At 37.8% G+C, this 17,728-nt stretch overlaps 3 protein-coding genes across 3 annotated transcripts in view; 2 read left to right on the forward strand and 1 right to left on the reverse strand.

Annotated features, from left to right (window-relative positions):
- Positions 1–802, reverse strand: part of LOC108572263 — a 1,886-nt gene extending 1,084 nt beyond the window's left edge. The window contains 1 exon segment of the mRNA XM_017934463.1: positions 570–802. Coding sequence (XP_017789952.1) covers positions 570–802 — 233 coding nt within the window.
- Positions 803–3,647: 2,845 nt separating this feature from the next.
- On the forward strand, positions 3,648–8,468 carry LOC108572399 (oxysterol-binding protein-related protein 2). The gene is made up of 9 exons (XM_017934633.1): positions 3,648–3,679; positions 4,292–4,490; positions 4,552–4,661; positions 5,418–5,576; positions 5,708–5,908; positions 6,084–6,273; positions 7,000–7,116; positions 7,195–7,412; positions 8,356–8,468. The coding sequence occupies exons 1-9, from the start codon at positions 3,648–3,650 to the stop codon at positions 8,456–8,458; spliced, it is 1,329 nt and encodes a 442-aa protein (XP_017790122.1). The 3' UTR covers positions 8,459–8,468.
- A 3,178-nt stretch (positions 8,469–11,646) lies between these two features.
- The window catches only part of LOC108572312 (tumor protein D54), a 21,080-nt gene continuing 14,998 nt past the window's right edge, over positions 11,647–17,728 (forward strand). The window contains exon 1 of the mRNA XM_017934524.1: positions 11,647–11,838. Within this exon, the coding sequence (XP_017790013.1) occupies positions 11,820–11,838 (19 nt within the window). The 5' untranslated portion in view covers positions 11,647–11,819. The remainder of the gene's footprint in view (positions 11,839–17,728) is intronic.

Raw genomic sequence — 17,728 nt, forward strand, 5'->3', positions numbered from 1 at the left:
TCTAAATGGTTTGCTGCGTTACTCCCAACTGTTCTGCAAACTCTTTCTGTCTTCTCGCCGAATTCTCAGCGAGCAATTGCTCGAAATCATCGTTGTCGCACTTCCGAGGGCTAAATCAGCGGTTTTAAACCGTTTATACCAAAATGCACACACATCGTGTGATACTACACCTTCGCCAAGAGTAGAACAAATCTATTCACAAGCTTTTTTAGCATTTTTGCCTTGGAATTCGTAGAGGATACGCACCTCATCTGTCGCCATGTTGTGGACTCTATTGAATTGAAGCTATGTTTCGCTTTACGTCAAGCTGATCATTTACAACAATTGTATCAACTGATTTTAGACCCAGTTTTTTAACTGCTATAAAAAAATTTGGATTATTCATTTGTACACCTAATACATTATAAATATCGTTTGCGTTGAATGTTACATTTCACCGTGAATTTAATCAATTTTGAGAATTACGAAGGAAACGAAAGAATTGTCAGTAGATTATTATGAAATTTGGAACGAGATTGTATGATAGAAGTAAAGATTCGCATATTTTTGTGAATAGAAATTATTCTTACTAAGGTAGATTCTTAAGTGTCGTGTAACTAGGATGAATGGAAACATCGCTCCTGTACAATTCCGGATACAATTTCATGTGTTTCGTGAGATATTTTCTTCCATGAGATTTCGTTTCGCTAGCGACTTCCTCCATCGTTTCAGTCTCCGTTGCCAGGGTTCTCCGATCCGCCCCGTCTTCTTTCATCTCATCCTTCGTTTCCGTACCTTCCTTTTGCTGAATTTCGTTAGCCATCGCTGCTTATAATAACTACGAACACACACAAATTTTCTTCTTTTTTTATAACGTATTTATCTACTTATTAACAATTTTCATTCAACGAACTGGTTTATGGTAGCAAGAAATTAACGAAGTTTCACGATTCAGAAATTTTTTAGCCTTCCAAATATTTCATCTTTCGAAATTTCACTGACTGCGTTCAACTGTCGCGGATAAGAACTTATTTACGACGGGTAGACTTCGAATTTCGAATGCCGAAGTAATAACGTGGCGATCACAGCGGATGGAACACTTGAACTGAAGAAGTTTTCAACAGTGACTTGAAGTGAACCCCTGTGCCTCGTACGGATATCGATTTGGTTTCCAGGTGAATCAATAGAGAATTCGGTTCGTTCTTACTTCCATGCATTTCCATATAAATTGATCTGTGTAAATATCGCAATACCATTCGTACAATTCAACGATCCGTCTTCGATTCAACTCCGGGCCTTCCTGTCGCCTAAAAGCGCGACTGTCAAACGGAATTAGCCCCGCCAGAATCATCGCTCCCACGTGTGAGGTAGCGCGGTACCCTCTTACACAGGTGAAAAAGGGGTAACTCCGGCCACTTCGATTTTTTTAAAATAAAAAACGCGTGATTTGGCTGCGTATCGTACTAGTTTATTTATTCGTATTATTAATACTCGTCGTTTCTGTGACTATAGCGGTCTTTCATTTTAAACTGATCCAAGAGTGTTCATTTTGAAACGTATCCTTGTAACAGTGGCGAATTTTGAGCAAGGTAAATTAGTACTTGGAACCGATATAAATTACTAATATTGAACTGTTTCTACTTTCAAACGAACGTTTGGTTTTCTGTTGAGGAAACGTGCGATTCGTGCTGCTCGTGCCTACAACAGTGACGACGAACCTTTTGAGCCGGGTGCGTCAAAATTGGGAGAAAACCTAGCTTAATCCTGCTGCGTTCTTCGTTTTGACCGTACACTTAAGACTTTTGGGTCAAGAAGGACCTAAGACCCTATGTGAAACAATTTTTGTTTCCAAAGCGACATATGAACCTAGACAATAAACGCTTAAAATAATGTTAAAAATATAAAAAGGCGGTGGGTCAAAAAAGACCCGAAGACCGCTCTAGGGTTAACTCGGGTGCCGTGTCACATCTAGAAATATCCATAATTGCTACGAGCTTTACGACCTTGTACGATCACGGACTCGCTATGCTTCAGCTCCGAATAAACGATTCTGAACCTCGTCGATAGAAGATAGACACCGTTGTTTTTCGTTGTCGTTTGTGCGATGATTATTTGTGACCTGCTCGGTTTCGGCTGTGAGGTGACTTAAGTCGATGCGTGTCACCTTTGACACGCGTGTCGTAGATTCGCCATCACTGGCCTACAACCTGTAGGGCGAGTAACGATTTTCCGTTTGCCGCCTCGTCTTCGCCTCGTGGTTCCGTTCTGACCGAATGCGTGCGCGCTCGTTGCGCGTACACGTGGCGAATGTATCTTTTCACCTTTCTCGTATTCACATATTCACTGTGAATAAACTATACAACCCTAAAAAAACTTTTTATAAACTCAATTCAGAGTACCACCTCAAATATCTGAACATGACGTGCGGGTTAACTCCAGCCAGCTTCTTACATCGCAAAGAATTGAGAAAAGGTAGTTTATATTTACGTTCTCCTCATATTTGCGTTATTTTAAGTTACGGTTTTCCAAATGAAAATATTTCTATACAGGTTCTAACTTTGCTTCGAAAACTGGAGGGAAACCAAGAGATCCAGCTAGCAATAAAAGTGAAACCACCGCTGACTACTGTTTCAATTTAACAGCTTTCTTATCTTTTTTATAAAAAAGAATCATGGCCTTGCGTTTGGAAATCTCTATGCGAGACTTCTCCCGTGCAAAAGAAAGAAAGAAAATTTATTCGACGAGCGCAGGTGTGATTAATTAAGAATTAATCAGCGAAATCCCCGGATTACTTGACAAGAACGCCGTATCTTTCATACACGATTTCCGAAAACAGGGCAATTAACCGAAATTATTCTAAAATTCATTCAACATCCGCAGGTGTAATTATCCCGGCAGAATTCAAATTTCACTGCGAATCTCCCTCGCCCGTGCCAGCTATCCCACCGACAATCCACAGATGCCGCTCGTGGTCGTTTCAACGGTCACAAGACACCCGACTTATTGATTCCTTCCGACGTGCCGCGAGTCAGGCGGTTGCGTTAGCAACGGGGCCGCGGAAGCAGAGAGGGTGCGTGGAGAACGGAAAGAGGAAAGAGAGGGTGGTGCGCTCTGAAATCATCGCAACGCCCTCACGCCCAACGTGCAGTTTCCCGACGAGAATCCCGACGTAAACGAGATCGTCGTCGACGCTGTGTCATCGCGGTGCATTCTCACATTCCGCCTTATCCGATTTACACCTGACCTCGCGTGGCTTGGATTAATCGCGTATCTTCCTCGTCGCGGTAAATCTTTGTTCGCGATGTTACGGTGATAGAGAAGATCCGGGGTGGTGCACCAATTTTTTGGAGAACGCGAAGACTTTTCTTCCTTCCTTCCTTCCTTCCCCCCCTCCTCCTCCTCCTCCCTTCGCCACCTTTTGGTATCCTTTGATCCTCAGTCAGTTCTCTCACCCCAAGGTATCGCCGTTCTCGTAGCTGTGGCATGTACAAGTTTGCAGAAGGATCGACCAGAAGAGAGGGAAGCTAGACGATGTGGAACCCCGACGTTTGATCCTGGTTATCGAGAGACGCGAATAAGCGGCGCTTTCTCGTCGTAGAGGGCCGTTTCGAAGTAGCGCATTCAACTCAGATCGGCCACCTTCGATAGTCACAATCGGCTCGTTTATAATGGCCAACCAAAAGATACAAAGACCGTACAGGTGTGTGTTACTTTCGTCGTTATCCTCCAGTGATACTCTTGATCGTGGAAAATAAGGACGTGTGCGTCTATCGTCGAAACGTCTCAAGAGACCACCTGCTCGACACCCTACTCGGTCACTCCCTTCTCTCTGTGATGATCTCCGATCAAGTTGATTGTTACTCGAGAAAAGCAAACGCGTGGGGAAACTATCACGATCCTTTTTTTTCACAATTTTTCCTACTTTCTTGGTACCGTTCCTCTCTTTTTATTTCACCCGACTGCAACGAAGTTTTGTAGAAGTTTGCTGTAGCAATTTTGTCGATGGTAAACGGTACGAGTTTCTCGTTTAACAGTTGGAATGATGTAACAGCGATGACCGTGTGGCTGATTTATTGATTTTGATTCAGTATTGTTACCAAAACAATTCGTTTGTAGGACGATCGATCACGTTTTGCTGCTGTTTTATTGCCACGATATCAATAATCACACCTGATTCTACGGCCTTTAGATGGACGAAAAGATGATAAGCTAACGTTGTTTCACTCGTTTTACTCTTGATTTGAATTCCTGTTTTTTTGGGGGGGAGGGAGGGTGAGAGAACAGCAATAGCAAGGGATTATTCTGTTTCAAGAACAACATTACCAGTTCCGGGTCATTCCGAGGTGAATCTGTGTTCAGTGTTATCACTGGGCAAAGATCTCAGCAAGATCGCCATGCCGGTCATCTTCAACGAACCGCTTTCTTTCCTTCAGCGTGTCGCCGAGTACATGGAGTACGCTAAATTGCTGAAATTAGCAGCCAACGAGGAAACTCCTGTTGGAAGGCTACAGGTAAGCGGGAATTTTCGATTAAAGCAGAGTCGTTTACTCCATGTGAATTCTCGTATTGCAGTACGTTGCCGCTTTCGCTGTGAGCGCTTTGGCTTCGAATTGGCAGAGGCTTGGCAAACCTTTCAATCCAATATTGGGCGAGACGTATGAGCTGGAGCGCGAGGACTTCCGGTAAGTAACTGAACGTGCAATCTACGAACAAAGTTTCAGTTTTAATCGATGATTTTTAATACAATTGCGTGTGTCGTTATTTTTGTTGACATAAATATGACGAATTCTTTATTTAACACTCCGCGAATCGGGGCGAGTAAAAGTCACGCCTTGAACCGTGTGAGGTTAGTTTACCCTAAACATTAAAAATGGTGTTTCTTCGTTTTTGTAATATGGAGGGATCTGAATAAAGCAAAGATTTATTTAGTTTTAGAACAGCTGGGGTTCATTTAACCCCACATGGTTCGCGGAGGGTTGATGGATTATTTGAAGAATTTCAATGTAAAGATACCAATACAATCAACGAAGATAATTTTCTTGATACTTTATTTATTTTGCTCGATAATTTGAAGGGAGTAATGTCATTAAGTTTCCTGTTTATTTTCCTAACAAATTTTAGCAACTATTTCAATGTTACCTAACTTAACCTATGTGTTGCTATACTGAAGTAAGCAAATGTATTTTAGGGTTAATTCGAACGTACGTGTGCACGGTATAACCGTAAAAAAAAGCGTTGAACCAGCTAATCAGTTCGTTCCCCAGTCCTTTAACCTAACAATAAAAACAAACTTTCGGAAAGACTTTCAGAAACTTTTAGAAAAAATCGAAAATATGGAAAACTTTCAAAAGACTAAAGTTCCTCTAAAATTAAACGAACAAGAAGCAGTAGAAAAGAAAACAACTTCCTAACAAATCACGTTAAGATTATTATTCCAGAATAGTCTGCGAGCAAGTGTCGCATCATCCGCCTGTGTCAGCGTTTCACGCGGACTGCGAGGACTTCGTGTTCCACGGTAGCATACACCCGAAATTGAAATTCTGGGGCAAATCGATAGAGATACAACCGAAAGGCACCGTCACCGTAGAACTTCCCAGGTGAGTACAGCTTACGCTGCATTTTTCCTTCGAAAACTGAAGCAACTGCTCGAGCCTAAGAAAAGAAATTGCAGAAAAAGAAGGAAACAAAGAACAAAACACTTGATAAATATTTGAAACCGTGCTCGTAGATGGAGAGAAGCGTACACTTGGCAGAATGTGAACTGTATACTGCACAACGTGTTAGTGGGCCAATTATGGATGGAGCAACAAGGCTCTCTAGAGATCAAACAGTGTGGCGTAGCGAATTTAAAAGCGAGCCTCACATTCAAGAGCTCCAGCTGCAACGGGAAGGATCTCCATCGCGTCGAAGGCTTCATAACGGATCAAGAGTAAGCTGGTAACAGTTTACCATCACTTTTCAATTCGAAAAATTTAAGTTACTAGTCGTTCAACCACGGCTCGAATCCTGCGTATAGAGAAATACGTACATATACACGATTCGTTCGAGTCTGGTTGTATCTCGGTCGACGAAAGACGCGGTAAAACGCGTGTTTCTCGGTTCAGAAAGAGGAGACTCCTGTTTCTTTACGGAAAATGGACGGAGAAAATGAACGTCTGCGAGCCTTCGATGTACGAGGAGGCGCTGGAGACAGTGAAACGCGAGGCGAAGAGTCCTCAGGGGAGTCCAGGACATAAGAAGGTCCTCGCGAAGCTGCACAGCCTCAAGGTCGGGGCTTTTAAACCCTCTCATCAGGTATTTTAAACTGTTAATTGAAATTACTTTGTTGTTCGAAGAGGCAATGTGTGAAAAGTAGAGTGGTTTTCACTCTGATTCTTTTAGAGAGAACTTCACAGATGCTTTAATAATTGATTTCTCTTTTGGGAGAGCTGCGAAGTGTTATTGGAATTATTAGATAGACTTGTTGAAAATTGCTGCGATAATTCTCTACACCAGCTGATATTGTTTTTTTTTTTTTATTGAGAGACGAAGTTAGAGAAAAATATGAAAGTTTTCTTTACGCCGTACTTTTTATAAAGTTTTATTCGCACCTGTAATCGCAGAGACAGGTGAATATAAAGTGAACTATCGTTTAGGATCTAATAATTTTGCAAAGAATTCGTACAAGTTTTATCCAATTACACATTTTTTAAGTGATGATCGCTCGTTTAAATGCACGCTTTTGCACGTTTCTTCGATGAAGTGTTTACGGTGTACCTCTCAATTTTTACAATGGCACGTGAATATACTAAACAAGTGTAAACAAAGTATTCCATACTTACTTACTTCAATTGTTTAAAATTCAAAAACTTCCTATTCTAAGACTTCTTCGTTTCTTTCAGTGAATTCTACCAATTTGCATAATTTCTACTTGATGAAACACCCTGTGTACTTGAGACTTCATTTTCAAAAATCTAAGCAACAACGTGTACCAAATGCAATATTGAAAATTTGTAAACAAATTTTTTCCAATTTTTTAAGGATGCAATTGAAGATCCATCTGCAAGTATAGACGGAGAAGACAGTCCAACGGTCGACTACATTCCTGGATCGACAACACTCTGGGAAGTTGTCCCGAGGCCGGCTAACAGTCCAGACGTAAATAAAAATGCCAGTATTACACTTGGTTCGAAAGTGAACTCGTTAATATTTAACATTCCTAACATCGACTTTCAGAATTATCACTTCACAACGTTTGCAATGTCGTTAAACGAACTGACACCGGAAATGGAGAGAGTTCTGTGCCGGACTGACTCGAGATTAAGGCCGGATATTAGGAAACTGGAGAAAGGAGATAAAGACGGGGCTGCGTTTGAGAAATCGAGGCTCGAAGAGAAGCAACGAGACACGCGTAAAGCTCGAAAGCACAAAAAAGGCGAGGAATGGACGCCCAGGTAACGAACAGGCCTTAACCCCTTCACGTATGATTTCTTTTCATGACTGTGCATCTAAGCGTCAGCCATTTTTGGTTTTAGTACTGTATTAAGTAAGAGAAGCTGGTGTAGTAGAGATTAATTAAATTTGCCAATCTTCGATTTTGTAAATTGGAATTAAAATGAATTTTTCTTACTGATATAACTGTTTCTATCAGATCTTGACCAAAATCTGCGACACGAGTCTGACTCGTTATTATGTGGCAAGGGGTTAAAATACGTTTAATTTCAGTGATTAATTTGATCAATTTTATATTCGGTAATTTTTCTGGAAACACGAACTTCCATTTATTCGTTCTCCGTTTATTTCAGTATATTTGAAATATAATATCAGCACTTGTGTAAATAATTAAACTTAAAATTTTAGGCGATATTCGAAGTCTTTCGAAAAATGAAAATTATGACAAATATTTACACAACTCTGATATTCATAAAAAACTGATATCTTTCGCACAACTGAGAGTATTCTCATGTATGATTATCCCCCTTAAGCTAGCACCAGCTGAACTTTACAAGCCTCACTTCTTGTTTGAAATGTGCTTTAAAATTAGTTTACAAGCCATCTCATACAAGGTTAACTAATGTCACCGGGAAGTATTTTAAATGCTCGTTACAGCGTATCGAATATAAAATGTAACATCTCATCTGCATAATCCAATTAAACTCTGAATTTCTCTTTTTTCCTACGTACATTCGACATCTCGTTTCAACATTCACGAAGCACTTCCAATTGCGCTCGATCGATATTCGCGTAACAGTATTCCCTCGTTAAATAATACACGCATTTCGAGCAACATTCTTTCACAATATCTCCCCATCCACTTTATATCCAATATTTATAATCCTTCTCGAAGAAACCAAACAACGTCGCTTATCCGGTATGCAAATTTTCTATGCACCACAGGTGGTTCCAATTAGGCGAGAATCCGCACACGGGTCATGCGGACTGGCTTTATCGTGGGGGATACTGGGAACGTAATTACGGCAATACGGAGGACATATTTTAATAAACCTGAGAAATGCTTCTCCGACCGGAATAATCAGCCAGCAAGAAAACGAAACGTGTGACAGCATGTTCTGGCAAGGAGTGCTCGTAGAATAACACCGCGCAGAGAATTAAGCTGGTTGCCCTTTAATTCTTCATCCTTGGTCTTTTTCTGTTATCTTCTTCCCGTTTTGTGGCAACTGTAATCAACGACAGCTGAAACACAGAGAAGGTGTAATCGCGACGCTCAGACGTTAGTGAAAATCTTTTCTCCTCGATCCTGACGAAAGTACATCATTTCCTCGAGCCTGACGAAAATACACCTTCTCAGAGAAACAACTCGAGAAGCTTTTCTTCTCGCGACATACGATACAAGTACCATTGTGTTCTCTTAACTCGACACCAGCTATATCACACGCATACAGAGAGGATCGACTAGCGAGGCAAACACTGCACGGGGCTCCAGGACAAACGTAGATGCTTCCGCGAGGAGCGGAACTTTTCTACAACTCGCAGCTTTACACCACAACACACAAACGTTTCTCTTCGATAGTGCTGCTCGGGTGTTGCAAATGTCCGCAAACGACGCGGCGAAAGCAAAAGGAGAAGGAAGCGCGTCCGAAATCGGACCGAACGAGAGCAAAAGCTTGCGCCTCTTATTAGAAGAATTCCGTATGCAGGTCGTACGTGCGTAATTTTCCTTTGGTGATAATTCACACATGCTCCAGAGATCCATCGATCGAAACGATCGAACGGGGAAACGATTAAACGAGGATCAATCTCGTATTTTGCAACTGAAACTACGTTTAGACACACGATTATAGCGCAGCTGAGTCTTCGTAGATTTGCAAAACTAAAAACACTTTATAGATCGATAAACACTTTCTTCAGAGATGAAAACGGCGTGAGAAGGAGAGATAACGTCGATCTGCGGTGCGAAAGGGTGAAAATCGTCGACGAGTTAGACGAGAGAGAGATTTGTTGTATATACCGTAGCGTGTAGAAGGATCGCCGCGAAATTTTTATAATACAGAAAGAAAAGAGGCGGAAACGTACACGTACATACATACATATACATGCACAGGCCATCTTTGTTTGATTCCCTTGCAGGAGAGAGATTGGGGAGGAACGAGAAGCGATCGTATCTTTTTCACGCACGTTCTCGTCTTTACGATTAGCTACGAAGTTTCTTGTAACACTATTTTTATAACGAAGGAAAGAAAAGTGATACGGGGGATATAGAAAGGGAGGAGAAAATTAGGCCGATGCCGAACATCCTGCTCCTTTCACGGATACGTTGTACTTGACCAGTAGGTTTCTGTACAGACAGAGTCTGTGCTATACACTTGTACCTAAAGTATTAAATGATTCAGGAGGATTTTATGCACGGTGGGAGAGAAGAGTTTAGCGTGGAGAGTAAGTTAGCTCAATATAGTTAGCTCAAGTCTTCGAGAAAGCTTCGCAACCATGCATCGAACGAGCAATAAAATAGTAACCGTTGATGTTTTCCGTCGGATCATTTTGGTGTTGTTTGTAGTTTTCGCCGATTTTAGGTCCAGACTGTTCTCACTCTGTTCGAAGATTGTTTGATTTTTCTGTTTTCGTTTGTTTCTGAATAGCGCGACGTAGATAGCTCAATCGAAGTATAGAGATAATATAGATCAGGATATTTGATACTCAATGGTGCCAATATAGAAAAGAAACAGCAGTGCTAGTTGCTCCTTCGACGTATAACATGTAATCATAATTATTCAGAGGTATTCCGTGCCGGCTTCACCCGAAAACATAGAGTTTAGTTGGGCTTATTGTTAACGAGTAAGTGTCGTCCGGCTATATTAGTAATCATAGTTGATTAACGGTTCGTCTAAGCGAAACTATGATATGTGGACATTTAGGCCAGTAAAAGTTACAGTACGTTTGTCGCTTCTGAGAAACTGAAAGTCGTCAGATCTTAGAATTTATCGTATGTGATCATCTAAGTGTGTCTTGCCTCGTAGGGGATTCAGCATAAGTGATACCAATTGGTTAGGTGTACATGTATATTTGAAATATGTGTATGTATTCCAAGCACTGTTAAAGTTAATCGTTCATTTCTTTACGTTCTCTTGTTTACTAGGAAAATCGAGATAATTGCAGTTACACTTTCTGAAAAAAAAATGGTGCCAATTTATTTACGTTGTTTTTCAAGTTTATTATCCAGGTTTGATCGTTCTTCTTTTTAATAGAAAAATTGAGAAAATTGCAATTCCACCTTGTAAAAACAAAATGGTACTAATTTCATTACGTTGCTTGGCAGTTTTATTTTCCAGGTTTGATCGTTCCTTTTTTTACCAGAGAAATGAAGAAAATTGCAATTCCACCTTGCGAAAAGAAAAACGGCACACGGAATAGTTGTTGAAGAGGGAAACAATACTTCGTTATTTAGTTATTTTAAAATGCACAGGATTAATTTCTACTGGAGGTCAATTGTTCAACTTTCATCCCGTATATAGGCAGAAGGAGAATGCGCAATTGATAAAACACGAACAATATAGAGTCTCTACACAACATCATAGCACATAAACGTGAATTAATATATTCGATAATGTTACCGCAAAATGGAGAAGATATTTCGTATAGATTGTACAGATGCTGGAATTGACCTCTGCGCTATAAAGAACATCTCTAACGCTTTTGTACGACGTTTCTGACAATCGTTCAGATTCACTCATTAAGAACACAAATTGTCATTAAACACTAAGAAGAGGAATAATAAATTGTATTCCTTGTGAAACGCCGATAACGTTTAGATGTGTTACACCATCCAGCTCTTGTATTTTAGAACAATATTGTACTTACATTGCATAGACGAATATATGTATATGTACAGAGATAAATAGGTGTTAGAAATAAATGTTGTAATGAAGACTTTACTTTTTTTTCAACGATGAAAATATCCCTTAACCTAACCTATTATACAGTGTACACGATTAATATAATTCATACATCGTTTTGCTCAGAATATTTCATAAATTTTGAGTAATTGTACCGTTATGTTATTCGTACAACGTTTTGCCATTTTTTTTATAAAGTCGAACGAACGTAATTTAAGATCGGAAAAAAAAACGAACTGCCGCCATAAATTCAAACGGAATTTTACGCGCACATTAGTTCCATCATAGTTGCGTGATGACGCCTTCATCGCTGTTTGCAATATGGCCGCTGCTCCATTCCTCAGAAGCGATTTGGTAGGAATCGATCTCGGCTCGGTTGCAACGAACACGTCACGGCATCTGTTTCGAAAGTTCAATAATAAGTTCAGTAACGTGTCAATAATCTACGAATTTTGGATTAGTGTGCAAACAAAAAGGAGCATCGACGTTGGCACCTTGTGATTCTACAAAATGAGCAACGTACCAACAGGTGAGATCATTGACGCCACTTCTTTCATTACACTTTTTATTTTCCTCTGTACCAAAGTATTCCATATTTTCGGCCTTTCACGCGAAATTTGCTTCTCTCGTACAACGAAAGATCTAGCCGTGAAAATCGTTTTAGGAAGAATGAAAATTGACGTTGTACTTTTAGCGAACGCGTTCTAACCTATGCTAATTTTTTTTTGCAATTGCTTGCGTTTCGAACAGCATTTGAAACCGTTCCTTTCGTGCCACTTATCTTGCGAAATGAAGCGCGATCAATCCCGTACGATAATCGTAGTATTGTACGAAAAATTTTACTCGCCAGTTACACGATACACTATCGGTTACGTCTTGAAATTTTTATACTGCTTTTAATATATCCAATTTTTTTTTTTTTTTGCTGTACGCGAGAAATATTTGTGTTGTTGCGGTAAATCGTTAATCACGCGCTTACGGAAAGTGTAACGTACACGGTTCGAGCGATTGTTGTCCTAACCTCGCCAATTACACGGACAAATACATCGCATGGTATGCCGGTGTGTGTTATTCTTGTCTCGTAACAGACATTAATTATGTTAACGTGATTAGAGTTTGTTCAGATTTTGTTCAAGATAATAATTAAAGTGACGTTTTGTCGACAGAGTACGGGAAATGCAGTAGTAATTTCTTATTTGTTCAGACATTGTTTATACGGGTTAGTTGTGTGCTTCTATTGAAAGCAGTGGAAAAATTAAAATACATTAAACGGTTGATTGCCCGCATGAAATGTTTAATATGTTTATTATCATTTCTTCAGTTATTTTCATCAGGTTGGTATAATTGTTGGTGTAATAGGTGACGCAAGTTTTGATTCGTGTTACTGAATGAAATGCATATACACTCGTGCCGAAACGATGTAATTTTATATCTAACAAATGCGTATATAACTTTGTAAAAGATAATGATTTTGAAGTGTTCACAAGTAAATGTCGTTTCTGATATCGTTTCGTATACATACGTATTGCGCGCGCTGTAGTATGTTCTCACTGTGTAGGTGTATTTTATCGCGAAAATTATTATCTTACCGCTTCGTGTTATAATTACATCCTTTTTCACGTCAAGTATATGGGTATGCATATTTATTTACAGCTATTACAATTGTTTAAGAAATGCAAAAATTACAATTTTAATGTGATAGTTTTCCCTTTAACTTTTGTTTTTTCTCGATAAGGAATTAGTAGCCTAAATTATAATTAGCAATACGCTGACTGTAATACCTTCAACGAACGGTAGCAGAAGAATAATTAATTTTCTTCTTTTTGCGACTAGTCGTATTTAAATTTGTAGATAGGATGATTGATATTACAGTTATTCTCAAAGAAATATTTTTAGCAAAATAAAATAATGTACATACAGGGTGGGCCGAAAATTTTATCTACCCGTGGAATATTTCCGTTATTTGTAATAATATGGAAAAGTGTTGTATACAAAACTTGCATAATACGGAGGGGGACATAATGTGATGTAAATGTTTTTTATGTGGGCGAAGGCGTAGAGGAGATTTCAGGGCCATCCTTATTTTTTTAAATGGGATTCCATATTTCTTCTTCCGCTGTGCGATAGCCACTATTGTGGACATCTCAGCATGCTACCATTAAAGGTCATTCAAGGTCACAGAAGATCGTAACATAATTATTATTACCTTCGAATTGTGGAACCGCGGATTTATTATAGCAACTGCTGTTATGCATTGATTCTTGCTTTTATATGAACAGATAGTCTTGTTGCAATTTTTACGTGACAATACATTACGTAATTTACGACATTGCGTGGAGTATCGGTGATCAGTATCAATTCATTGCGGAATAAAATACAGCGATAATCAAGATGATATTTTCTTTTGAAGAACAAGTGTATATAATCCTCATTTTTTGGGAAGCTAATAAAAATTTAATAAGGCATTTTGTAAAAAATGATGTTTATTTAATAAATACTTTAATATACCCAAATTAATGGATAGGACTTGGAGGATCAGTTTCGTGGCCAGCTTGTTCTCTAGATTTAATAGATTTCTTTCTCTGCGGAGTATCAAAAAATGTTGTCAATCGAGAAATACCGATTACACATCGGAAAGTATGAGAAAACGGATTATACTGCTGTATATAGTGGAATAAGTTTGGAGGTGATAAAACGTGTACGTGATTGAACGATACGAAAATTGCAATTTTGCATCAACACAAGTGGTCAACACTACAAACATCTTCGGTAACGCGAGAGCATTGATTTTACCACAACGTTTGACCTTGAATGACCTTTGACGATAGCACGCTGCAATCGCCACAACAGCGGCTATCGCATAGCTATAAATAAATAGAGATGACATTGAAATCTCGAAATCTCTGCACACATAAAACGTATTTACATCACAGACAGTCCCCCTCCATATTATACAAGCTTTTTTACATTATTAAAAATAACGAAAATATTCCAGGTGGACAAACTTTTTGCCCCTTTTTGGGGAATAGAAATGAGTGCGTAACATACCTAAAATACTTCGAAAAAACCCGAAGAAGCTTGCACAAGCCTCAAAATTCTCAATTTTAAGCGAGTTTATTTTCCACGTGAAACATTTACAAGTCCGGCACTCCCTATGGGCACATGTTTTATCTTTCGAGTTCCAGCAGCGGCGTTCGTGCACGCGATATGTTATTTCGCCAATATTAACGGCACCGTTATTTTCAATGCAAATATTTTCCGCCCACCGTGAATAAACGCTTTTACGAAACGGAATTACCGCGTCGATTGATTCAAACGCGAGACGCGTTTGACATTTTCCATAAATCAATAGGAAGATGGACACGATTACGAACTTTTTTTTTAAATTCGCAATATAGGATCACTCGATCATGCGATATTGGCAAATGACTCACCGCGTTTCAAGGTATAATTCATTTGTTCGCTAATAGATAATGCCGAGGAGAAAGTTGCAAACGCAGAGGCCGCCGGTATATGGTGTTGTATTCGCGGAAATAGCGGCTCGCGGTCGTTCTCTGGTTGCAACGTTATATCGACGTGTAAAAAATACATTGTACAGTTATTCGTTGCATTTCATCCTCGCGTCCGTCTAGAAAACCGGATCGATTTTGATCCGCGCTCGAATTTCCGCTCGAGTATACTTCGGCTTGAGAACGTCTGACGCAATGTTTTTGACCAATCATGTTTGTACGGTTTTGCACACTTTGCGTAAAGGAAAATTTTGTACGATTGTATGTATTTAGTTTTTTCTTTCGTTAACGTATTTTGTATTTTTCGCTTGTTATTTATATGATATTTTGTAGTTCGAATCCTTATTCAATTTTGAAACTTTGCAATTTTTCTTTGATAGAAATAAACAAATTTACGAATATATTAAAGTAACATTTGTTGCTGCATTTTAAAATAATAATTGCGAGGATAATTGGACTCAGTTACGAGAGTTACACGAAAATATAAGTGCCATTATTAGTAATTAATTTAATTTTAATGTGAAAAAAGGAATATGAAGAAAAAGTTAAAAAAGAAGCAATTTTTAAGAACAGATAGAAAGCAAAATAGGTTAAATTGTAAAACAATATTGTATCGAATATTATTTTCCAAGATTTATACATTCTTGCAAAATTTTACGTCGTCTTCTGTAAATAAATAAATTATGAATTGAAAAGTACTGCCAACCCAAAATTGTCACCCTTTTTCTAAAATTCTAACGTAAAGGGGAAGTGATACGCTAGAAAAAGAACAAATTATCACATTTTGTCTTTAAGTGTGCAAAATATGTTGAACGAAATAAAATAAAACTTAAGTTCCGATGAAAAGGATAGAAAAATAAGAACTTGACAAAACTTGAAGCAATTTTAAACCGTCTAAGATGGTTAGTTCTGCAAAAGTGGTATTACCTCATATTTTTTTGTTGCTGTGCACTTGCATGAAAGGTGGAAGTGAAAGTTAACATTCGTGGATTCGTAATCTACATTCTAGCGTAATTGTTTTAGTCATGAACGTTGCGGAAACCTCTGTTAAACGTAATCACTGATTAATATTTCAGTAACGAATAAAAAATTCACCATAGAACTCGCGTATTATTGAAATTCGCATAAATTTTTGGTTAATTTTTTAGAAAATCATTGCAGTATTTTATTTTACAGTATAAACATAATATAAAAATTCACACAAAAATACGACTAAGATATTTGTTAGTATTTTTTAATTCAACATTGATATTTTTGTTTTACCATAGGAAATAAATTTACAAAGTTCTTTGTACTTCGATTTCCTAAGTCAAAGAATAGAATTCAGATTTAGTTTCACGTGGGTGCGTAAATGTGTCTGTAATCGTTAGACCGTAAAATAAAAATTCCAAGTAATTAAAGTAACGGCGCAATTTAATTGCAATCTACTCTTTATATTTTCTGTCGCTTTTCATTGTTTCAACACCATTGAAATATCACTAATACTATTAATCTTTTTTTCTTTACTTAAAATTAATTATTACTTTAGTTCCTTTTTTTTTTTTTAACGTAATAGGTATAATGAATGAAATGAAAAGCTATTTATTCTCGTGCAAATGAGATAAAATGATAGTCACCAAAATAGAAAAAAGGTTGAAGAGAAATTACAAAGAAATAAAGATTTTGTCTGTTAAATCTTGTATTTGGAATATTTCAAATTCTATTATATTTACTGTAGTGCAGAACAAAAAAAAGAATAATAACTAGTTTTCTAATACCAGTTCAAATTAAAAAATATTTAAGATCGTATCACTGTTATTATTCGCACAGAAAGAGTTTCATTCTTACTCTGCAATTCTTCAAATGTGTTAATTTCTAAATTTGCAATCCCTTAATAGAAAGTGTACTCTCCACGGTGATTTTCACTTTCATCTTTCTAGCTCCTTTTTTCATTTCACTTTCACATAGGTAGAATTGTTTGGACTTTGGATAAGTTTGGCACTTGTTTGCCTTAATTTCGAGAATAAATTGTTAACATCGTGAACACTTAGTACGACAATTTTATCAATCTTCAGCTGAACTTACAAAGAACCTATCTTATGAAAAAACTAAGTATAAAGTATTAAATAATAAACAGCTGAATTACGAAAAATTCCACATCCTCGGAATATTACTGTAGAAAAAATTATTAAGAAATTAATTTCAAATAAAAAAGTTTCGAAGAACTTGAAAAAACGCAAGGTTCTAGCGTTCGGTACCAAACGAAAGAAGTTATTTCAGACACATTGTATCTCAGATAATTGTATTTTTATTAGTTGACTGTTAAATATATTTGTTCGTTGATTAATTCGATTCGTTCTCATTAATTTGAGACAGATACGTCAGTCCAAAAGTTGTCACAGCTTTGCGTAAGCGAGTCTTACTACCTCGCAAAGTTCAAAAGAACACCTATAAAACCGATACGTTGCGAGAAATCACAGTAAACAACAATAATCCTATTTTCAACGATATACAATTTATAGTAAAAAAGAATAGAAATACTCTAAAAAATCGGAACGTTGATGAAGAGGTCATCGACAGGAAGTGGGCTGTACAAGTATACATATCCATCCGATATGATAAATAAAATTGCACTGTGACAATAATTTTTTTTTTATATTTGAGAAATCCCTATGAAGATTTATACATACTCGTGTGAGTGTAACTATGTTTCTAGTCTCTATAATGCGTGTCTGTAAATATGCAAATTACATTTCTTCAAGATTATGACAAAGCTGTTATTGCAAAATAACAAAATATTGTATTATACAAAATTTACTCATGTATCGTTAATTTTATTTGTTATCCACTTCACGTGTATCTTTGGTAGTTCTAGAAGGAAAGGGCTTAAGTATAAATATAAATAAACAGATAAAAGAATTTATCTCAGGG

This window comes from Habropoda laboriosa, unplaced genomic scaffold, assembly GCF_001263275.1.
Source record: "Habropoda laboriosa isolate 0110345459 unplaced genomic scaffold, ASM126327v1 scaffold65, whole genome shotgun sequence".
NCBI classification, from domain to species: Eukaryota; Metazoa; Arthropoda; class Insecta; order Hymenoptera; family Apidae; genus Habropoda; species Habropoda laboriosa.

Coding starts and splice junctions, on each gene's coding strand:
- LOC108572399 (XM_017934633.1), top strand. CDS start 3,648: ATGGCCAACCAAAAGATACAAAGACCGTACAG. Junction 5,577..5,707: donor GTCACCGTAGAACTTCCCAG/GTGAGTACAGCT, acceptor CCGTGCTCGTAG/ATGGAGAGAAGCGTACACTT. Junction 6,274..6,999: donor CTTTTAAACCCTCTCATCAG/GTATTTTAAACT, acceptor CAATTTTTTAAG/GATGCAATTGAAGATCCATC.